At 52.8% G+C, this 22,465-nt stretch overlaps 7 protein-coding genes across 7 annotated transcripts; 5 read left to right on the top strand and 2 right to left on the bottom strand.

Annotated features, from left to right (window-relative positions):
• Window positions 1-2,549: 2,549 nt before the first annotated feature.
• Window positions 2,550-6,812, top strand: CkaCkLH20_07233 (cation-transporting atpase 4; the record flags this gene model as incomplete). The annotated part of the gene is made up of 5 exons (XM_038889950.1): window positions 2,550-2,687; window positions 2,749-3,131; window positions 3,202-3,269; window positions 3,332-3,492; window positions 5,847-6,812. 5 exons carry the CDS (start codon window positions 2,550-2,552, stop codon window positions 6,810-6,812), a joined length of 1,716 nt encoding a protein of 571 aa, XP_038744874.1.
• Window positions 6,813-9,141: 2,329 nt separating this feature from the next.
• On the bottom strand, window positions 9,142-11,527 carry CkaCkLH20_07232 (palmitoyltransferase akr1; the record flags this gene model as incomplete). Its single annotated transcript, XM_038889949.1, has 5 exons — window positions 9,142-9,770; window positions 9,820-9,932; window positions 9,981-10,333; window positions 10,381-11,190; window positions 11,270-11,527. 5 exons carry the CDS (start codon window positions 11,525-11,527, stop codon window positions 9,142-9,144), a joined length of 2,163 nt encoding a protein of 720 aa, XP_038744873.1.
• A 782-nt stretch (window positions 11,528-12,309) lies between these two features.
• CkaCkLH20_07231 (signal recognition particle receptor beta subunit) lies at window positions 12,310-13,197 on the top strand (the record flags this gene model as incomplete). The annotated part of the gene is made up of 1 exon (XM_038889948.1): window positions 12,310-13,197. One exon carries the CDS (start codon window positions 12,310-12,312, stop codon window positions 13,195-13,197), a length of 888 nt encoding a protein of 295 aa, XP_038744872.1.
• Window positions 13,198-13,508: 311 nt separating this feature from the next.
• Window positions 13,509-15,129, bottom strand: CkaCkLH20_07230 (cystathionine beta-synthase; the record flags this gene model as incomplete). The annotated part of the gene is made up of 2 exons (XM_038889947.1): window positions 13,509-14,805; window positions 14,864-15,129. The coding sequence occupies 2 exons, from the start codon at window positions 15,127-15,129 to the stop codon at window positions 13,509-13,511; spliced, it is 1,563 nt and encodes a 520-aa protein (XP_038744871.1).
• A 1,247-nt stretch (window positions 15,130-16,376) lies between these two features.
• CkaCkLH20_07229 (uncharacterized protein) lies at window positions 16,377-17,636 on the top strand (the record flags this gene model as incomplete). Its single annotated transcript, XM_038889946.1, has 1 exon — window positions 16,377-17,636. One exon carries the CDS (start codon window positions 16,377-16,379, stop codon window positions 17,634-17,636), a length of 1,260 nt encoding a protein of 419 aa, XP_038744870.1.
• Window positions 17,637-18,344: 708 nt separating this feature from the next.
• Window positions 18,345-19,666, top strand: CkaCkLH20_07228 (uncharacterized protein; the record flags this gene model as incomplete). The annotated part of the gene is made up of 4 exons (XM_038889945.1): window positions 18,345-18,917; window positions 18,972-18,980; window positions 19,030-19,455; window positions 19,535-19,666. The coding sequence occupies 4 exons, from the start codon at window positions 18,345-18,347 to the stop codon at window positions 19,664-19,666; spliced, it is 1,140 nt and encodes a 379-aa protein (XP_038744869.1).
• A 665-nt stretch (window positions 19,667-20,331) lies between these two features.
• Window positions 20,332-21,066, top strand: CkaCkLH20_07227 (prenyl cysteine carboxyl; the record flags this gene model as incomplete). The annotated part of the gene is made up of 1 exon (XM_038889944.1): window positions 20,332-21,066. The coding sequence occupies one exon, from the start codon at window positions 20,332-20,334 to the stop codon at window positions 21,064-21,066; it is 735 nt and encodes a 244-aa protein (XP_038744868.1).
• Between the last annotated feature and the right edge of the window lie 1,399 nt (window positions 21,067-22,465).

Genomic DNA, 22,465 nt, shown 5'->3' with positions numbered 1-22,465 from the left:
CTGTTGATTTTACGCACAAGATGTCATCGATTCATTCTGCTGTTGCGACTTTGCCCACGTGCTCTGTTCACTATGTAACAAGTCCAAACCTGTTCACATTCGTGACTAACTTCCTGTTGGAACACATGCTGCTCGTCTAGCTGTCCACTCAATAGGTCGTCGTTGGTGTAAGGATTGGATACTTGACCGGGCCCCTGGCCATCGAGTCCTCGGGGAAGAAATCCGTACGAGACCCCAGCAGACTCGAATACGGAAACATCTCAGGTCCACCGGAGACGGCCTCCATCTCCGCACTTGCGCTGTCAACTGCCCCGCCTCGCTGGACCAACGACATCTCGTCAAAAAGTCATCTAATCTGCAGGGTAATCTTGTCACCCAATAGCCGAGTTTCATCTCGTCACTCCGTCTTGTTGGAGCGGCGGGAGAGGCACCCGGCATGCCCCAATCCCTGAGAGCCAGGCCTGCGAAATGTTTGTCTGTTGGTGCCCTCTCCGTCGGCCTCCTTCTGGGTAGGGATAGCTCGCCCAGGAGATCGGCGCTGTACGGGCGGGCCCGCTGTCTCCGACCGCACAGGCGTGAGGATCGTGGATGTGACGCTGTTGGTGCGAGGTACGCGGCATACGCGACACATTTGAGCGAGATTCCTCACGAGAAGTTCAAGCAGATCGAGAAAACCGGCGTCAATGCAGATTTCTGTCTTGTGTGTCCCAAAACAGAAGAATACTGCCCAGGTGAGAGTGACCTTCCGGAAAGCTGTCATTTTTCTCAAATACTCCGAGAGAACTGTCACTTGCCGGTCACATAACGCCTCTTACCTCATACCCGGTGAGCTGGGTTGCTGAGGAATATCTTCATCTCCAAATTGGGCATGCAACCAGTTGTGTGCTCGCCCTTGTTGTCTTGTTGGTACGTAAGTTGTCTCGTTGGCGCAGAACCCAGCCGTTGCAACTGTATGCAAGGGTGAAGTGGGTGTCCTTGAACCTGGTTGCCGGGGTATGGTTTGGAATCCAACGATCCAACATGAAGAACCAACCCGTAGGCGACGACGATTCCAACACGGGCAAAGCCCGAACCATCACTTTAGTCTTCGTCGTGCCGTTGGGAACTGCCATTGAAGCTGGTGTCAGTCATTACACTGCCGCAAATCTTTCGTCTAGTCACTTGCAAGTCGAGTAGCATACATTTGATGCACAGAAATGGATATTCGGCATTGCCTGCAGGAATTTTCTTCTCGGACTACCATGGAGTTAATAATTCAAGTTATGTTACGGAACTGATCGATGTCTCACTTGAACGAGATGTGGACGTCGTCGCCTCCTCCTCGTTGTTCTCGGCCCTGCTCCCAGATGTGGGACGTTCCCTGGATAATCCGTACGATGGGGTTGCACAACCTAGCTCACAACAGATCTTGGGACAAGCCTACTGTCCTGGCCATCCACTTCGGGGTTGCCTCCATGCATGTTTGCCATGATCCAGGTTGTGAGCGACACTGTCGGGTCCAGTCTAGATTCGTGGATCCTCAAAAGGGCCATCCACAACCGCTCGTCAATTTGTCTCATAGGTCCTTGTATTCGGGGTTTGAACTTGATTCTTTCATGTTCTTCACCGACACTGTCTAGCTTGCCATCCTATCTAAATATGGCCTGCAGATCGTAGGAAGATTGGTCCCAGGGGTACATGCCAACCGCAACCTCCAACGAACTTTTGCATTGACGCTAGGTATGCTTCTTCTGCCAGGTACCCGCCGGATGGATTTTGATTTACCAACGCCTTGGATCAAGAGAGCCGCTGCCAGATGTCACACCCTAGACGAACTTTGAAATGCCTCCCTGGCAGTGGGCCGCCTGACTCACCAGGAGATATCATATATGAAGGCTCGTACCGAGTACCTAGAGCAGAAACCCTTCAAGGCTCCCCTGAAATGCCCAGAACGACGGTACATAATTTCATGGACCTTTTCCTGCTAAGGGGAGGCGGAATTGATCTCTGCCAGCCAACAGGGATTGCGTCATGGAATGAATGGGGCAACTGATATCGCCAAGGTTGACGAGTATGAGGCCTGCTCGGGAACGACTCCTGGAAGTAAAGCCTTCTTGTTGGAACTTTGCGAGGATTCCGTGTCGATCAGATTTCCAGCCATTTCCTCTGACACGGTGATCTTGGAGGAAACTCACCAACTCTTGCAGTTCGGTTCCCCTTTCTCTGAGTATATCTGGGTCTGAACCAGTGATGGCTAGCGAATTGTCGCACTCAAGCTCTGCTCCTTGACACTCCTTTCCTACCAAGTCAGCACGCCGTTTGACTTCATCTCGATGACAAGATGGCTGCGAAGCCGTTCGACGAAATGGAGGTGAACTGGATCACCCAGCCAGACCCCCTCGGTGTGGCTACGCTGGGTGTAACCATCTGTCTTGGGGCAGTCTCTCTGGTTGTTGTCTTTCTGCGTGTTTGGGCGCGTCAAAGTACACATGCCCTTGGTTTGGACGACTATTTGATGATTGTCGGTTTGGTGAGTCCTCAGTCCTGAGAAAGGAACCCTTCCCCCATTCATGTCCGAGCAAGAACTCACATTACGATTCAAGGCACTTTTTTTGGCTTGCTGCACTTGCACTTCCATCGCCGTATATGCGGGCATGGGCACCGCAGATGCCCGTCTGAAAGAATGGAATTCTGTAGCAGGTGTCAAAGTGAGTAGCCTACATCGTCGCCACGCTCGCTGGAACAACTTTCGCTGACTCCGTCTTTTAGTGGCTCGTCTTCTTCCAGATTACCTACGCCTGGAGCCTCCCCTTCATCAAGTCCAGCATCTGCTTCACCGTCTTCCGGATCACGAATCGAAGAAGATACCGATTCATCCTTTGGAGCGTCATGATCGCGTCTGTTCTTAGCACTACCGTCGGCTTCATTGCGGTCGTCGCTGTCTGTCGACCTATCAGCTTTACTTGGGACAAGTCTCAAGATGGGGTATGTGCGCCTAGCAATATCATCACTAGCATCAGCTACATGATATCCGTCTTGGCGATTATCACCGACTGGACATGCGCCATCGTGCCGACCTTTGTGGTGTGGGGTTTGCAGATGAAGTCGAGAGTGAAGGCCTCGGTGTGTGCCGTCTTGGCTCTGGGAGCTGTGTAAGTTCCTCAGAGATTCTTGCAAGCATCACTTGTCATGAATGATGTGCTGACATCGTGGGATATGCAGAGCATCAGCAGCCACGATTATCCGATTACCGTATCTGCAATACTATAATCAAGTCAACGACTATCTTCGTAAGACGAATTCTGAACAGACACTGGACTTGAAGAGAAGACTAATCAGAATTCCATTGTAGATAACATTGCCAACATTGTCCTATGGTCGATCTTCGAATGCGGTATCGGCATCATCGCGGGCTCATTACCTTCCCTTCGCCGACTCCTCAAATTCTGGCTCGACAAGTCTTCAAAGGGCTCGTATAACAATACCGGATCGAATGATTTGAGAGGTGGCACTGTATACCATGGCAGCAACGGGGTAAAGCTGAATAATCTCGGCGGAAGAGCCATGACGGTTTCCAACTGTCAGACTGGAAATCAGGATAATTGGCTGCAACTCGATGATGACGACAACAGTCAAAAGCATATCATCATGAGAACCCAAGAGATATCTGTTCAAGTCGAGACAGGGGTCCATCATCGGCAGCGGTGATGACTTTCGGAGGAGGCGGACGCTAAATAATACAATTTATCAAATAAGAAACGCAGCAAATCAGATAGAGAAGAAGTATTGCGAGGCCGGTCCTTTACACCCTCAATGAGGGGACGGCAGAACTTGATTCAATTTATTAAAGCAAAATAAGAATAGAGAAAGAAGAAGTTTGGTGAAGGGTGAGGAACGCAAACTCAAATTCCCAAAATCCGCAACGCCATGGCTTCGTTGTAAGCACCCAAAACTGCCACAAGTAAAAGCTGGTCGGCAATTTTCAATGACGCCGAAGCACCAACCACATTCTCAATCTCCTCCTGATCGAGAATGGGAATCTGCTCGCCATTCTTGGCCGTTGCCGCTACCAGCCATCGGAGATCCTCGATTTCGCCCTCGCTGCCTCGTTCAACAACGGTTTTTGCCCTTAGGCGCACAAGGTCCGACCTTGAAGCCAGCGATGCTCCTGACAAAGGTTCGGTCGCGTAAATGTGCTCAACAGCACCATTTCCAATTTCCAAAAGGTCCATACGGACTCGGAAACCTTGTGGTGCGTCAAAAGCAATCTTGCCATCTGCCTCAATCGTGAGACCCGATCTTCGTTCTTGCGCGGCCTCCTAGATATCGATTATGGCGTCTGATGGGGCTGCAACATCTACATCCTCGGTATGCCAAGTTGAAGAATGAGCTATGCTCGCCGCACCGCCTACCAAGACGAATTGCTGCCTCAAAGATGGGCGAACCAGATTGGCGGCTTCTTGGAAGCAGGTAAGGAGAGCAGCACGCATCGGTGCAGAGATTGTTCGCTTGATCGGCATGTTTGCGGTGTAGTTGAGGAAACGAGAATTTGAATTTTGACAATCTTGATACTTGATTAGCTATGATCAAACATCAAGGTAAATATTGGAATCAGAGGCTTCAAGGTCAGGTAGAAGTGAGATAATGAACGAGGAAAACTTACAGCAAGATAGTGATTTACCTTAAAAAGGCTGTCGATTTGGAGAATGCAGCTATGTCTGGAGCCTATAATAAAGTTAGTATCGTCTTGCAAAAGGCGCCATGCAGATTTCAATGATAAAAATGTTTGGGGAAGATAAGAGACGACGTACCAAAAAGTCTCGTTGATGATGCTGAAGAGAGGAGAACACCCGGTTGAAGTCAGCGGAACGAAACGAACCAATACTGTCTCAGACAGCAGTTCCTTCGCTTCGTAATTCAATGTACCGGGAAGTGCGACACCCATGCGCTTGAGTTGGTATTTCCTCTGGAAGGCCATACATACTATACTCTACGGATTGAGCTGGAAGGCATACCCCTTATGTCTTAATTACTGCAAGAACTCAAGCATGCAAGGACTCCCAAAATTTGGAAACCAGGTAGCAGGTGCAATACAGATCAAGCTTATGAGCTTTAAACCGCAATCCGTTCTTGTACTTTAGCCAATTCGCAAGTCACTTCCCGTCAACGTATCACTCCGACTCAGCCTTCCATGGTTTATGCGTACACCTTCCGCCTTCAATACTCAGGTAAGAAATGAGAAGTCTCTATGGCAGATTGAGTAGTTCAAATCGACTCTCGGAAGTTCATATTGCTGCTGCCTCAGTCAGAGGACCCAAGGGACATTAATACCTCCCACACATGTAGTCTCGACACGTAGTAAATCTAGGTAAATAACACACTTGTCCCTGCGATCCTCTAGCAGTCGCCAAGGTATTGTATTCTCAATCTAATATTGAAACTTCTAAAAGAAAAAACTTTTCTTTACCTTCCAGGTTGATAGCTCATCTACGTGGCTTAGGTTGGTTCTACAGTACTAAAAGCGCGGACATAAATGCTACACGATGAATTAGAGTGCAGCCCCCATTCATTAGAGTTCAAGAAATCAAATATCACCTGTCGCCATTACGTATTGAAAAATCTATATAAGAAATTGCATGCCCCTCTAATCCTGCCTCAGAAAATTGTTGCAAATGACATCCTGCGTAATCGAGACGCCCCACGATATCAAAATGTCTTCTCACATTAAGACTCGATTCCTCGTTATTTCTGATACACACGGAGAACCACTCCCTCCTATGACTACACCTCAGATATTTGACGTTGTCATCCACTGCGGCGACCTTACAGAACACTCCAAGCTATCTGAGTTTTGCGACACTCTTCAGGTCCTTCGCGAGCTGAAGTCTTCTCTCAAACTCGTCATTGCTGGAAATCACGATTTCTCGCTAGACCCAGTAGCTTTCGAGGAGAAGATTCAAGAAGCAAATCGGATTAACGGATCGCCTCTCGAAACCCAGTTGGTAGAAAGAGAGTTCGGCAAAAACGGCGAGGCTCGGAAAACACTTGAAGATGCCAAACGCGACGGCATCATATTTCTCGACGAGGGCACACACCATTTCAATCTTCAGAACGGTGCCTCACTTCAAGTCTACGCAAGCCCATACACAAAATCGAGTGAGCCATGGGGCTACACGTACGCAGACACTCACATCTTCGACATTAAGCACGGAACAGATATTGCCATCACTCACAGCCCACCGCGCGGTATCCTGGACATGTCATCCACAAGAGCTCGAATTGGTTCCGAGGAGTTATTTGCCTCCATCGCCAGAACGCAACCTCGTATGCACTGTTTCGGGCATACCCACACAGGCTGGGGAGCAAAGCTTGCTACTTGGCGCCCCCAGATTTCCAACACCCCCTCACATTTCAGCGACATTGATCACGAAAAGTCGATGGTTGTTGAGGACCTCGCGCGTCTTCGAGGAAGCAAGTTCGAACTAGACGAGGAAAAAGAAGACAGAATCAGGCGATTAGACAAGTATGCCTCTCAGGGATACTGTTCCACAGGTCACCCAGGACATGTGGTTAGCCCTGTTGGTGCAGGACAGACATTGTTCGTCAACGCCTCGATTAAAGCAGCCGGCGATATTGTCCAGCGACCATGGGTCGTAGACATCGATCTACCTATAACGAAGGCGACCACAGAGGTGAATGAAAGCATCGAAAGTGATGATGCAGCGAAGTCCAAGTCAGAGGGTTCTTCATCGACGGGCTCAAATCTCACAGAAAAGAGGAAAAGAGATGATCAGTTGGAGACCAATGAGTTAAAGAAGAGACGTTTGGAATAAGAGGAAGTGGGGGGCAGCCTGAAAATTACGGGATACCAATGAGAATGATCATACAACGTGCAACACAATATCGCCAATTTAAAGAAGATGCAAAAGGTTCTTCCTATCATTATGGCTATCCCGATAGACCCTGGGAGCGAAGAATGAAACACCTAGATGAATAAAGCATGGCATGGTTCCATCTGACTCAAGTTCTTTTCACGGATTCGTATGTAATATGCCTCCATCTGTGTCGTACAAGCGTCCACCACATTGACCATGGGGCTTGCCCGCATTACCATACATGACACGGGGCTGATATCAAGCACAGCATCACCTTGACGCTAATTCTGAATCTTGCTCAACGGGTTCAATACGAGTAGGAATTGCCAAAGGGCAGTATATTTGAAGTCTAAACATCTCTCACACCTCTATTCGCTGTTTACATGTGTCTATGGGCTTATCTCATTAAGTGCTGCGCGACGCCATGAGTACGCATCCCTTCAAGTGCGGCAACACTCTAGAAAACCCCGTACGGGGTAGAGTCAATTAACGCAGACCTCTAGGGTTTTTAGTCCAATTAAAAATCTTCAAATCAGCGAATCTGGGGTAAAGATGGGTATTGTTACGGAAAATGTTTTGGCGTCGCGCAGCACTTGATGGGATAAACTCTTATAGTGTTGAGTGCTGGGTATTGCACTTATGTCGCGTCATGTGGAAAGTTATTTCTCAAGGTGTTGCATGATACGAGTCTTTTTGTCTTTTTCGTAGCTCGCGATGTCCTCACTTCTCCTCTGTTCGCTGTAAGCAACCGGTCAGATGTAACTGCTTCCCATGAACGAAATGCGTACTATTCTCTTCAAGATTATGCTGTTCAGCAATGATACAATCATCTGAAAATGTTCAGCAGTGCATCTGACGATGGTGCAGACACCCATGGTCTCCGAGAAGAGATTGACAGGACGGAGACCTTGCCGGCAGCATGAGTCACGGAATATGCTAACATTTCCAACATCGAAACCCCAGATGGAAGCTCTCAACAACTCGCACCGAATCATGGAGAAATTTACAAAAGACGAAAGAGCTCGAACATCCGTTCTTAGCATTGAAATGCGAACAAAACGGATCCGTAAGGAGGTTGAACATCTCGGAGGGCTTGACGACTTCGAGCTCAGTGTCCTGGATGATCTCTATGGGCCAGGAAATACTTCCAATTGCCATAAATCATGGTGTCTTTGGTTTTAAGAGGGATACGGGAGGACCGAAGAAAGAGACAAGCACATGAATCGCCACGAAAGGCCCTTCTGCTGCCGATTCAAGAATTGTTTCGGATTTACTGTGGGATTCGAAACAGAGATTATCCCACAGCAACATAGCGCTAAATATCACTCCGAAATACCAGACGCGCTGAAGTTCCCAGAAGCCAAAGGTCTTCAGAGTCGAAACTCGAGCCACCTCTTCAAGCCGCTAAGCGAGGCGACGTCGAGACGGTCCAGGCATGCTTGACCCAAGGCAAAGACATCAACCAGACGCATGGTAGAGAATTTTACAGTACCGGGTTGTAGTACGCGGCGGACAACAACAACAACGTGGAGGTTTGCAAGCTACTGACGGAGAGGGGCGCAGCTCTCATCAGTCCCAGAATGCATCGCTTCAAGGGTACCATTGGGAGACATACCACTGGTCAGAGCGGCTTCCGAAACAACGGCGAGGTGCTCAAGGTGCTGCTTGACACCCATATGGCGACCAGTACCATGGGAGCGAGCCATACACCCATAGGCATCACAAAGGCTATCAAGATTCGCAAAGACAGACGAAGTGAGTTAAGCATATGTCTAGACTTTTCTACAGCCTATAGGAGAGGGCTGGTAATACTGGAAATGGAATCAAGCAAAGTAGCACGACGCCGACTTGCTCAGCAGGAAGGAAAAGTGCCGAAGCCCAATATATTTAAAGTCTAAACATCCCGCCTCATCCCCTCCGCGTCCCCAAGGCTCGACACTCAGAACTGAAAGACACCCCTGGTCCCCGTAGCCCCGAACACCTATAATAACAGCAAAGAATAAGGGGAAGAAAAGTCATACATCTACATGTACCCAATAATACATCTCGCGAGCCATGCAGCAGTGCCATTACGCCGCTTTCTTTCGTGGGGAACATCGGTACTCCTCTTCGATCATCAATCCTCCTCCTCCTCCTCTCTGTCTCTCGAGAACACCATATTCCGTCGTTCGCCGACTTGCTCGGCTCTTCAAAAAAAAAGTCAACAACACCGTTTTCCGTGGCCGTGAAAAAAAAAACATAGTCTCCTTTAAAACCCCCGGACTCGCAAACCAAGCACACAATTCTATTACACCTCCTCGCCCGCGACGGACTCGTAACCGCCCGCTCTCCTGCGTCCCCTGCTCATGTCCATGAGAGTCGGGCTCTCGTACATGGCCGCGTAGTTGATGGGTTCGCCGGCGAGCATGGCGGAGCCGTTCTCGCGGGGACCGAAGGTGGGAGCCGGGTCGCACCAGAAGTCGCGGCAGTTGGCCATACAGCCGTTGGAGTAGGGGTTCTTCTTCCTGCGCTTGTTCTGGGTGGCGGCGCCGCGGCCGCGGATGGTCTCGATGAAGGGGTCGACGCCGAGGAGACGGGCCCATTGTTGCAGGCGGCCGCCCTTGTGCTTGTGAGCGTGGCCGTGGCCGTGGGTCTCGGGGGTGGCGAGAGAAGGGTGGTTCGGGTCCAGGGGAGTGCCGGTCGAGGTAAAGGCGGAGGTGGCTGATCCGTCCTGGACGCCGAACATATTTTCGTAGGTAGTCATGGCTCGGGAGACCTGGACAAACTGCACGAAGAGGAGCATGCCGACCCAGGTGAGTTGAAGAGATACCCAAACGGTCAAGATTGCGGTGTATCCGTCGGCGTTGACAACCTTGCAAAGTCCTGGGCTCAGGAAGTTGCAACTCTCTGATGCCTTGGCGGAGACGTCTGACAGATCTGTGACAAGTTAGATGATGGCCTCTGTTGGAGACTGGAAGGGACGTACAGTAGTAGACCAGGCTGTCATAGGCAATGATACCCAGCGTCAAGCTGATGAGGTACAGAAAAAAGTGGCGGTGGTTGTTGACACCAACGCAGTTGTAAACCCAGGGGCAGTGGCTAGGTATGTCAGTAAAGAACCTCATGGTAGTAAAACAGGAAACTTACTGGTCGTGCTTCGCAACACACTTTCCGCATCTCTTGCAGTGCTTGCTACGGAGCGGGGTCCGGATCATGCACGTAACACAGAAGTTGGACTCGTCAAACTTCCACAGCTTGAGCAGCTCGTCAATGACGGCTTTTTGCTCGGCGATACCGTTCATCTTGGGCACGAATCCAGGGTCGTAACGCATGGCGGCAGCGTAGAAGTAGGCCGTGAATCCGAGGAGAGTACCCAAGATCAGGTTCAACCACCAATGCGACTGAGTTGCTGCAGATCCGGTAGTCCCAGGCAGGATGGTAGTTAACCATCTCACAGCGACCCAGAATAGAGATCCAGAGAAGATACCAGCCAACCAAGGCTACACTTATTAGCACGAGTCTCAAGGATAAGACCAGAAACACTCACCGTCTTGTGGAAGTGCCTCATGTCGGGCGGCGCGAACTCGATGACTTGTTGAGCGCACCATTGCAGACTGTACCCAACCACCAGCGCAAAGAACAAGCCCGCATACACCGGCATGCTGCCCAATATCGTGATCATGGACCAGACCAGCAGGAACGGCCAGAGGAACAAGAACTTGGTGACGAACCCCCTCTTATCCTGGCGGAGGAAGCGCGCACCGGGGAAATGCGGCTCGACCGGCTGCGCATCCTCGTCGTACCCGCACTCCTTCAGAGCCCTGTGCCAGGCGCCGGTCGTGTTAAGTTCCTTTGCCGTGACAGCCGGGGTCTTGCCCGTTTCCGTCTTTGCGAACCTATCCGCGCCGTATTCGAGCAGCTTCTGTATACACGCCGGCGAACCCTTGACTAATGCCCAGTGCAGAGCGGTAAAGCCTTGCTCGTCGGTCGTGTGGACGCTGGCGCCCCATCGCAGGAACAGGTCGACGCATTGCGGGAACCCCTTGTAGGCAGACCACATGAGGGCCGTGTGTCCGTAGCTGTCGAGCACATCGACGGGGATGCCTTGGTGGAGGAGTAGAACGAGAAGGAGGTTGTTTCCATTAAAAGTCGAGATATGGAGGGTGTTGTAGCCCTGGGCATCGGTGATGAGAGGGTCTGCTCCATGCTGGAGGAGGAGGTTGACGGTGTAGTAATGACATCTTTGGGCGGCCCATTGTAGGGGTGTTGCTACAGACTCTCCTCCCTTCTTGTTGATCTCTGCTCCATTATCGATGAGGAACTTGCACATGGCATACTGGTTATTGATGGCTGCCCACTAAAAGCTGTTAGCGCCATGTGATCCAGCCAAAGGTGGTACAAAGAGTGGGAGGTAGGAACAGCGGCATGGCACATACATGCAGGGAAGTAATGCCCTCGTCGTCAGTGAAAGTCGCATCGAACTCCCCAGACTCAAAGAGCTTCTCCATGGCGGGCACGTCCCCGACTCTTGCGATCTGCATGATGTCGTTCTCCGCGTTTGGCGCATCGCCCCCAATGTTTCCCATCTCGACCTCATTGTTCAACGTCGGCGCAACGGCACTCGTCTTGTTGGCGGGCTGATTCGGGGCCACCGAGGCGGCGGCAGCGCCGCCTTGTGTTGTCGACTTATCCATCGAGGCCGAGGTCGAGGTCGAGGTCGAGGTCGTCGGTCGCGGGCCAAGCTTTGCGATGTCTCGGGGCTGGATGGACGAGGGGGAGACGGGGTCGAAGGAGGAATGCGACGGGAGGTGTATCTCGGAAACGGAGGGTTTATCGGCTCGATCCTAGCGTCGCATGACTTTGAGATGGGAAAATTGTTAAGGTACAAGGAGGCACGCAGGGGTCCACGAGGAAAAAAACAAAAATAAGAAAAATAGAGTCGAGTCGAGGCGAGGCGAGGACGGAAAGAAGGCACGGAGCCAAGTGGACGCAAATTACGTGGTCGTCAGCTCCAGCGCTCGGCAGCGTTGAAGACTGGGGAATTAGAGGTGAGAAAGGGATCGCCGGGGACCCTCCCCCTAAACCGGACTAGCGAGGCTGAGCTGACAAAGGACCACCTGCCGTCACCTGCCGTCGTAGCCGTGATTGGCTGAGAGGGTGACAGCGCCCCAAAGCTTGGCATCGGACCCCTGGTTGGTCGGGTTCCTCGGCCGCCTCAGCCTCGTCTGTCAGGCAGAGAAGTGTGGCTGAAGCAGCGAGATGGTCTAACCCGAATGGGAATGCTCCACTTGTTCTAGGGGAAGCACCTCCACTGACGGCATGCCACACGCGATTTCCGATTTCTTCTGGAAATCTGTCAACGAGACCACGACTAAAACATCGTCAATTCCTAGTCGCCCGTTCGCCGCGCAGGGTACCACCCCCTCGTACTCGATACGACACTCCCAAAACAGCTCTCGAGCGACGAAGCGCAACGATGTCGTCTAACACGGGCTCCTTCACGGAGTTCTTCGAACACATCATGACCCCCTCGGCACCCGTCATCCTCATCGGCGTCGCCATCGTCCTCCTCTTCCCGGTCCTCCTGCACTTCATCCTCGTCAAGTCGACCCCGTACACGACCCTCCCCTCCGTCCTCCTCCTCGGCCCCTCCGGCGCCGGCAAGACCGCCCTCCTCACCCTCCTCGAGCGCGGCGACAGCCCCGCGGCCACCCACACCAGCCAGCGCCCCAAGACGGTCGAGCTTACGGCCTCGCGCGACAGCAAGACCAAGCACAGCTTCCGCAACCAGGAGGACACGAGCGGCACGCACACAAAGTTCCTCCTCGTCGACACCCCCGGCCACGGCAAGCTCCGCAACTTCGCCTTCGGCAAGCTCGCCAACAGCTCCTCGGAGAAGTCCAAGCTCAAGTCCATCGTCTTCATGGTCGACGCCGCCGCCATCAGCGAGAACGAGGTCCTCGCGCCCACCGCCGGCTACCTCTACGACGTCCTCCTCGGTCTTCAGAAGCGCGCTTCGTCGAGCAAGTCGTCCAAGCCTCCCGCGCCGATTCCCGTGCTGGTTGCCGCGAACAAGATCGACCTCTTCACTGCGCTCCCTGGTGCTCTTGTCAAGACGAGTCTCGAGGCGGAGATCACCCGGATACGTGCCTCGCGCAGCAAGGGTCTCCTGGATTCTGGCGTCGGTATAGACGATATTGGCTCTGAGGAGCACGACGACTGGCTGGGCGCGTACGGTACCGAAAAGTTCACCTTTGATCAGTTGCGTGAATTTGACGTGGAGGTCGATGTTGTCGCCGGCAACGTTACTGGAAGTGGCCCCGGTGCCGATAAGTGGTGGTCTTGGATCGCCGAGCGGATATAGTCATCGCCGAAAGGCCACATAATAATACATACCCCATGATTTTGAGTTAAAAAAGAAGAACTTAGTCTCAAATGCGCAAATTGTGATATTGGTTTCTATCCATTGAACCAGGCTGCCCTGTTCTATGTAGATGTTGAGTCTACCCCATCCCAGACTACCAAGCAAATGCTGCCAACCGGGGTCAGTTGATGCGACCCAAGATTCGCCCCTGCCACTATGATGCTCGCTTCCAAACGCCAGAACCATCCATCCGCGTATATTTTTTCCACGCTTTATCAAATCCAATTCATCAATGTGAAATAAAAAGAGATTTACGCCTTCTTGTTCACAACCCAGGTGAGAAGGTCGACCTTGGTGACGACGGCAATGGGCTTGGACAGGCCCTTGCTGCCCTCGGTCTTGTCGGTGACGACCGCAGCACTGTTCCACTCGAGGAACTTGCTGAGCGTCGACAGAGGAGTGTCGAGAGTGATCTCGACAAACTTCCTCTTCTTGCCCTTCTCCTGGGTCTCGCCGCCGGCGATCTGCCTGGGGTCCGTGACAACCTCGTCCAGACGACCAAAGTCGAACATGACGTCGCTAACGGGGCTGTTGGCGCTGGCACGTCCGGAAGAGACGTAGCTGAGCAGGTTACCGAGCGTAACTAGACCGACAAGCTTGTTGCCGGTGGCCGAAAGGACGGGCAGCTGGTCGAAGCCCTTGTCGCGCATGATCTCGGAAGCCTCAGAGACGGGGCTTGACGCGGAGACGGTCATGACGGGCTTCAAGCGCAGAGCGCGGATAGTGGCGCCCTCGTAAGGGTCGGTCGTCTTGGGCTTGTTGGACGCGGCCTGGGTCTCGAGGCCGTTGACCTCGGGGAGGAGGTCGTTGGCGGCCAGCCAGTCGTCGTCGGCGAACTTGGACAGGTAGCTGCGGATGCTGTCGGGGAGGACAACGACGACGGTGTCGCCCTTGCCCAGGTTGAGGTCCTTGACGGCGCGGACCATGGCGGCCATGGCGGAGCCAGAGCTACCACCGACGAGGAGACCCTCCTCGGCGATCAGCCTCCTGGCAAGCTGGAAAGACTCTCTGTCCTCGGTCTTGTACCACTTGTCCACGATCTCGCGGTCAAGAACATCAGGAATGAAGTCGTAGCCAATACCCTCGACCTTGTAACCCTCGTTGATGTGGTCCTGGTTCAGCGCCTCGGGCAAAGCCAAGATACTGCCGTGAGGATCCGCCGCGATGACCTTGATGTCCTTGTTGTGCTTCTTCAGACCACGAGCGATACCAGTGATGGTACCACCAGTACCCGCGCCGGCGACAACAGCAGTGATGTTGCCGTTGGTCTGGTTCCAGATCTCCTCGGCGGTGCCGTACTCGTGGGCAAGCGGGTTGTCGAGGTTACCGTACTGGTCGAGGATGTGGGCGTTGGGGATCTCCTTCTCGAGACGGCGCGCGACGCCGATGTGCGACTCGGGACTGTCCCAGGCGGCCTGGGTGGGTGTGCGGATGATGGTAGCGCCGAGGGCCTTGAGGACGGAGACCTTCTCGGCGGACATCTTCTCGGGGAGGGTGATGATCGTCTTGTAGCCCTTGATGGCGCCGACGAGGGCCAGACCGATACCACTGGAGAGAAACGGTTAGCTAAAGCCATCGCAGAAAAGAGTGCGACACAGGGACGTACGTGTTGCCACTGGTGGGCTCGATGAGGGTGTCGCCAGGCTTGATGCGACCGCTCTTCTCGGCCTCCTCGATCATGCGCAGGGCTATTCTGTCCTTGACGCTGCCGCCGGCGTTGAAGAGCTCGACCTTGGCGTAGACCTCGGCCTCAATGCCCAAGCTCTGGGGGATCTTGTTCAGACGAACGAGGGGCGTGTTTCCGATCAGCTCGGTGGCCGACTGGGCGGTGACGGCCACCCTGGTGGCGTTGATGGACTTGATGTCGCCCATGTTTGCGGTTTCGATATCGATAAGGAAATTTGTGGATTGTAGGAGAGAGAGTGTGAAGAATGTGAAAAGTAAGAAGAAGAATCCTTTTTCTCAGCCCACGAACACACACGCAAGGAAAGACGCAAAAGAGAAACGCAATCCACTTGGTGGGATGGTGCGAGAATTGGAAAAATGACCCCGCCAACGCCGAAGATATCCGCCCACCGAACCGCCGTGGCCCGGGGCGACTGGGGCCTGCCACCTGCCGTAACGAGCTTCAGCGGTAAGGGGTCCACACCGCCCGCCACCCCCTAGCAGCAGCGCTGTGAATTTTTTGCGCTGCCCCTCCAAAGGGAGCACTCGACCACGTTCTCATTACCTCATCGCGACTCACCTTGACGGTTCTCTCCCTCGGCGTTCCCCGAGTCGAGACAAGTGAAAGAGACACGTGCGACAGAGTTTTTCAACCGACAGTATCCTGGCCAAGTTTCTGCAACTCGGCGGTTGACAACTCGACTTGAGACCTCATTGGTTTGAGACTCTCCTGGAGGTCCGTGACTTCACAACTGAGGTGGCGAGACTCACCTTATTATGTGCCTTTACCTCCTTAACCATAGGCTTCAACCGCTCATCGTCAGGGTGAGAGTTTACTCTCATATATCTTAATACTAAGAGTATCACACTCGTCATTTCATGACCTGCCTCGATCGTCTTTCTAAGGCTACATGAGCACCTTGGGATTCACACCCTTAACACCGTCACATTGTATGAGCACTGGAGACATACGATTGTGCTTGAGTGAGAAGTCTATCTTGCAACACGCTCACTGCAAGCCTTATGCTGTTTAAGGAGCTTAACATCTATGTTATAGCTGGTTCGTCCGGTCGTCGGCCGAACAAGTCAGCGTGGCGCAAGCCACCATCCTTCACGCTGACGACGAACCGTTCAGCGAGACGTGAACTCGCGCCTATGTTGTATTATCATTCGGAGCTTCGGGCGAAGCAGAACTCATGACAAGGTCCAAACACCTCTCAACGAAGCCAACGAACAAGTCAAATTTCGTAAGGATGAACCGCCATCAGTCGATACTGTCTGCTCATCCGCCCGAAATGGTCCGCGGCAGCATATGAGAATCATCTATAAGTAGGAAATAGGAATGAATCTCAGAACCAAATTCAGGTTGAATATCTGCATAGTATCGTGCGACTTGCCTCATTCCTGTCATTTCAACATATTTTAGTGTGAGCACGAAGACTCGAGAACTCACCATGGCTGTGAACATCACGAAGCAGCCTCCAAAGAACATCGTCATAATCGGTGGCTCATATGGCGGTGTTTCAACAGCTTATTATCTCCTCAAACACGTCATCCCGCAGGTGCCGGCTGAAGATGGATACCAGATCATTCTCGTCAGCTCTTCATCCCAAGTCATGTGTCGTCCGGCTTGTCCCCGCGCCCTGATATCAGACGACATGTTTCCCCAGGAAAAGCTATTCGTCGACATCACAACCGCCATCAAGCAATACGACAAGGACAAGTTCCGTTTCATTTGCGGGACTGCGACGGCGCTTGATCACCGCAGCCGAACAGTCTCGGTCACCACGACTCGAGACAGCGGCATTGAAACACTGGAATTTTACAGCTTGATCATCGCAACGGGCGCATCTACGCCGTCTCCTCTTCTCGGACTCAATCGCGACTCTGACAGTCTCAGGCAGAGCTGGCATGAGTTTCGCGAGGCCCTGCCAAAGGCTAGAAGCATCGTGGTTGCAGGCGGTGGTCCGGCTGGAGTAGAGACGGCCGGCGAGCTTGGCGAATATCTCAACGGACGAGCAGGTCTTTTCAGGACAAAATTGGATAAACCGACAGTCGCCGTCACGCTCGTGACAGCCGGCACCAAGATCCTTCCTGCTCTCCGCCCAGCCATCGCCAAACAGGCCGAGGACTATCTTGCGCAAATCGGCGTGACTATCGTCAAGAACACCAGAGTTGAGAGCGTAACCCCGTCCGGAGCAGGAGTCGACGACCTTGCGGCAAACGCGACAATTAACCTCGCCGATGGACAGAAGCTGGAGGCAGATCTGTATATTCCGGCCACGGGCACCCGTCCCAACACAGACTTCATCGACAATTCCCTCCTGGCATCCGACGGCCGAGTCGAGACCAACCCCTCAACCCTCCGCGTCGACAAAGCAGGCCCGCGCATCTACGCCATTGGCGATGCGTCGTCGTATGCTCGTCCAGCAGTCCACAACATCCTCAGCGCCATCCCAGTTCTCTGCGCCAACATCAAGCGGGACCTGCTTCTAGCCTCGGGGCAGACTGCGGCAGCCGCGAAAGGGGATCGTGTTTTCGAGGAGGACACTCGTGAGACGCAGATGGTGCCTATTGGGAAGAGCAAGGGTGTCGGCGCGGCGATGGGATATCGGCTGCCTAGCTTCTTGGTTTGGCTCATCAAGGGTCGGGATTATTGGCTGTGGACCACTGGAAAGCTGTGGAACGGAGATCAGTGGGCCAAAGAGTCTTGAGTACCGCTCGGAAGATGGGGATCGGGCTGTTTTTAAGGTCCTGAGTTCACGCGTAATGATAACCATAAGGCTGATGCGATGTTCCGCACGCGTTAATACACATAGCTCCCTCTTACCTTGACAGACTTCAGATACTCCTAAAGCAGAAAATGTGAGGTTCCTCTTAGAGTGTCTGAAGGGATGACTCGAGTAGCGCCGGCGGCGGTGATCCTTGCTCTGCTGAAGGATTGAACCCTCAACCTCAACAAGTTCGTATAGATTTTGAAGGTCGTTCCAGATGACATTTTGGACGTGAATGAAATTCCCAGATGATCAATTGAAGTTATCACATGGACGACTCTGGTGGTAACATGATCTTGTGTGTTATCAATACCCCGGCCCCGTCGGGTTCGCCGTCGGGAAGCTCGTAGTTTCCCGCGTACAAGCCGTCGTACCTGTCCGCGTATTGTCTGAGATGACAGCAGGGATCGCCAAGCCACTAAACCATCAACAGCGGCCCTTCACAGCCATCACCCCTTCCGCTTCCGTCAGCTCCAGGCACCTCATTTAAAGTTTTCCCCGTCAATCATCCAGCCGGATTCGCATCAAAAGAGACTTCATCCCCTCCATCGTCAACTTCATCTTCAATCGCATGGTTATGAGCTTCATCAATTGACCTACTAATTCGTCGATACTCACGGCAACTGACGCTCGAAAACCTCACCGACCATGGCCGATCCACCCGCCAACAACGACGGCATCGTCGGCCGCGTCCGGGGCGCCTCGGTTTCGCTAATGAACGCCAACCCGCAGCTCGGCATGTGGCAAGCCGCCGGAACCGCCATTGCCCAGGCGCCCAACCTCACAGAGCTCCGCGACATCGACTCGGGCGGCGACAACATCGCCTTCACGGCCCAGGGCCACTCGGCACGATTTGCGAGGCAGGAGCCGGACGGCGAGCTGGCGCTAGTGAGGACCGCGACGGGGACCGGAGGTGGCACGCCGGAGCAGCGGGAAAGGCAGCCTTCGTTCCGGAATGTGTTCAAGGATAAGCCGGATGAGAGGCTCGAGTCTCACGGAGAGGTCGACGAGTCGCGGGTATTGATGGGTGGTTCGCAGGGTGATGAGAGTCTGCCCGATTCGGGCCAGCAGTTCAGGCGGCGACAGAGCTTGTATGAGAAGCATGCCGCGAAAGAGAAGGCGCCGTGGAAGACGACCGTCGTCAATGGGCTGAAGGCGTTTTGGAAGTTCTTTCTTACGCCGTCAGGGTTTATCATCACCATTTACTGTCTAAACATTGTGGTAAGTCATCCTCAGTACCCGCTTGTCGATGAAGCTCACTAACTCATCTCACAGGCTTGGGGCGTAAGTCTCACCTCACTCACCCCACCTCATCTCATACTGACCACCTCAGGCAATGCTTTTCTTCCTTCTCATCAACGCCGCACCCGCGATGAACTACCCCTCGGCCGACGACAACAACTCCCCGCGGAAGAAGTGGCTTGAAATCGACAGTCAGATCTTGAACGCCCTCTTCTGCGTCACTGGCTTTGGCCTTGCACCATGGCGCTTCCGCGATCTTTACTGGTACATCCGCGCTGTCAATTTCAAGGACCGCACCGCAATGCGAAGGCTCGCCGCCCAGAACAAGGGCTGGTTCCGACCCCCAGCATGGACCTTCGAGGACGAGAAGGGAAGGACCCCGACGTTCACGGATCAGACAGCACCCCCAACGGCACTTTGGAAGTTGGGCTTCACGATCTGGATGATGGTGCTCAACACGCTGTTGCAGGCTGTGTTGTGTTATTTTATGTGGGGATACAATCGGATTGATCGACCTGTGAGTGCCTCAACTTTCTTGAGAGACCACTCAGGATATCTTTCTTCTGCCATGAGACGTTGCTGACCCAAATAATCAGTCATGGGCCACCGGCACATTCATCGGACTCGGATGCGGTGTCGCTATGATGGCAGGCGTCATGTCCTGGTGGGAAGGTCGTAAGGTGAAGAAGATCGAGGGACCCCAGGTCGAGGTCGTTCAGGAAGTATGATCTTGATCAGGAATTCTGAAGCGAAGGTCTTCAAACAAAGGTACTTTTGCGGTGAACTTAGGATACTAGGCATTGGCGATCAGGAGTTTGGCGCTGGAAAGGTATTTGGTGCGCGACACACAAAGTCCAGATGTGTTTGCTCTAGAGAAGGATGCATTAAGCACTGTTGAAGGTTCGACAGACTCATGAAATTGAACCAAAAATGAGATTCATCAAACTGCGCCTAATGACCATTCTCAAGGCTAAAGTTTAGCAGAATTCGTGAGCTATTAGTGCCCCTCACACACCTAGATGGAATGTAAACGTCACAGTGACGGATCTTAATACTCATTCTCATAACCCGGAACAGTCACACCACCAGCCATGAAACGCTACTAACCACAGCAAGCAATTTCGAGTTACTAAACCTATTTGCGCCAAAACTATCATAAGAAAGCTTTTCAAGCTCATATCATCGCTCAGCTCATAAGAGACGGCCACTTCTCATCTCATTCTTCAACAAGGTCCCCAACCTTAGATCTCACTAGCGCGACTCACGTGGCCCGTGCCGTCGCCACCGAGCGTCAACGTCGTCCGGCTTTAAATCCCCCCTTCACGCCAATTTCAACGTCACTTCGTTGCTCATTCTCACTATTAGTCTCGAACAAACAAAACTCATATTAAAAATGACACTATCCCAAACGTCGCTGGCAGCGGCCTACCTAGCCTCCACGGTGGGAGCCTACGTGGCCATCACGCCTCCAAACCCGATGCCGAGCGAAAAACCCAACGCCTCAAAAGATCCCAAGCATGCTCCCATCCGAGACTCGATCCACATCCTCAACATCACCCACAACCACATCAACAAATTCGTCACTTTCCCACTCGGCCTGCTCTCCCTCCACGCTGCGGCCCTCGCGTACACGTACCCCAACATCCCGCCCGCGATCCTCCGCCACGGCGCCCAGAACGGCCTCAACCCATCCCTCGTCACATGGTCCGCCTCCACCGCCGTCCCTTTCGCCCTGATCTTCCTCGCCGGCGTCCCGCTGCGTCTGATCCCCTTCCGGTCCCTGGGGAAGAACTTCACTTTTGCGCTGACGAAGCCGAGCGGGCTGAAGACGACGGGGATTTATCGATACGTGCAGCACCCGAGCTACACCGGGGTCGTCATCCTGGTGTTGTGTAACTTGATGTTGTACGCGAGGATGGATGGGGTGATGAGTTGCTGGGTGTCGCCGGAGAGGCATCGCGCTTTGCAGGGGATGGAGTTGATCTCGTTGGCGGTTGGGGGATGTATGTTCTTTGCTGGGGTCTGGACGAGGGTTACGGAGGAGGAGAAGATGTTGAGGGGGGAGTTTGGGGAGAAGTGGGAGCGGTGGCATGCGAAGACTGCGAGGTTTGTTCCGTGGGTGTTTTGAGGTGAATGGTGCACAGCTGTACTGAGCTGCGAGAAACCGCAAACTTGTGATCTGGTTAGCGACCAATCAACAACTTCGTTTCAGTGAACTCTCACAAGGTTCGTCTTCGACGGTGTGTCTTAAATCAGAACAATATCTTGGAGACCGCATTCTTCGAATATAAGGCTTGGATTATATTCCCCGTTTTCTTTGTGAAGACCCAAGACTTCCTCCCACACTTCGGGCTGCACCCACAATGCGACTTGTCCGAGTCGTCGGAAGGTCATCGGGTCGTCTTCTCCTTTTACTTGCTGTAAAATGAGGCACTCTATCGTAGCTAGGCGAACACAATTATGATGCGTTAGAGGTAGTAGATGCGTGGGGCTTTGCCAACGCCATTCCTGGTCATCAGAAATGTTCTGTTGTTTGAAAAACTTGAAGTCATGCCAATCGTGGTGCATGAAAACTAGTTTCACGTACTCAACCCTCTTGAACAAACGTTCGAAGTCAGGTAGTATTGTTCTCAAGGGCCCCCTAACGGACAAGCCCGAAACGCCCGACCTTTCCAGCACAGGTAGATTCAGGTCAGATTCGAATCCCGGGATGTCGGACAAGACTTGAACGCTGACGCCGCTGATGACTGTCTGACCAGACGACCCCGAATTGAAAGCCGTGCAAACAGAAGCCCACGACCAAGAGGGAGCTACCTGGACTGAGGGAACCCTTCTGGCCTTGTATTTAACGTGCCATATCAGCGAACGGACCAGATTGCTTTCCCAAAGCCCCGCAACGAAATTATCATCGAGAAGGGAGGCATAGATCTTGGCTATTCCAGCAGCTGCAGGGAAACGATCTGTCTCAACGGTCAGATCGGTACTAGCGTACGACTCGACAAAGTCGTTCCAGGAAGAGTAAATATGTTTGTGTCCAGTTTTCGCATTTACCGAACGGACCGAGCCGCTTCCTTCGAATTTAGACCTCCAAGACATCGTGATGTCTGAAAACGCCTCGTTAAGGAGTCGCTCGTTGCATTCCCACCACATTTGCTTTGGGGTGAAATGTAAGACACTGGTGATAAGGCCCGTTCTTGAGCTATCCAGCCTCGGGAGCTGAGGGGCCCCTGTGAAATCGCCCTCAAGAATTCGTCATCATGCTTTCTAACGTAGATGCCAGTGTGCTGGACTTCAACTCCCTCTACCACCAAGGTGAGGTTGAGTTGGATTGGGTAATCTAAGACTGACAAGGCTTCTCTCTGACCGAATAATCCTAGAGTGGTATCGGGATAACCAGAGGCGGCAAGATTGCATTCCGCATGGCGATAATAGTCTCCCATTCTCATTGCCTCAAATGCCCAATCCGCCTTGGAGCCTTGTATGATACAGAGGCAGTCGATCCAGATATAATTGATACCAAGTTGGCG

Source organism: Colletotrichum karsti, assembly GCF_011947395.1.
Source record: "Colletotrichum karsti strain CkLH20 chromosome Unknown Scaffold22, whole genome shotgun sequence".
NCBI classification, from domain to species: Eukaryota; Fungi; Ascomycota; class Sordariomycetes; order Glomerellales; family Glomerellaceae; genus Colletotrichum; species Colletotrichum karsti.
Note: the sequence above shows the minus strand (reverse complement) of the source record. Positions and strands in the feature narration are given on the sequence as shown.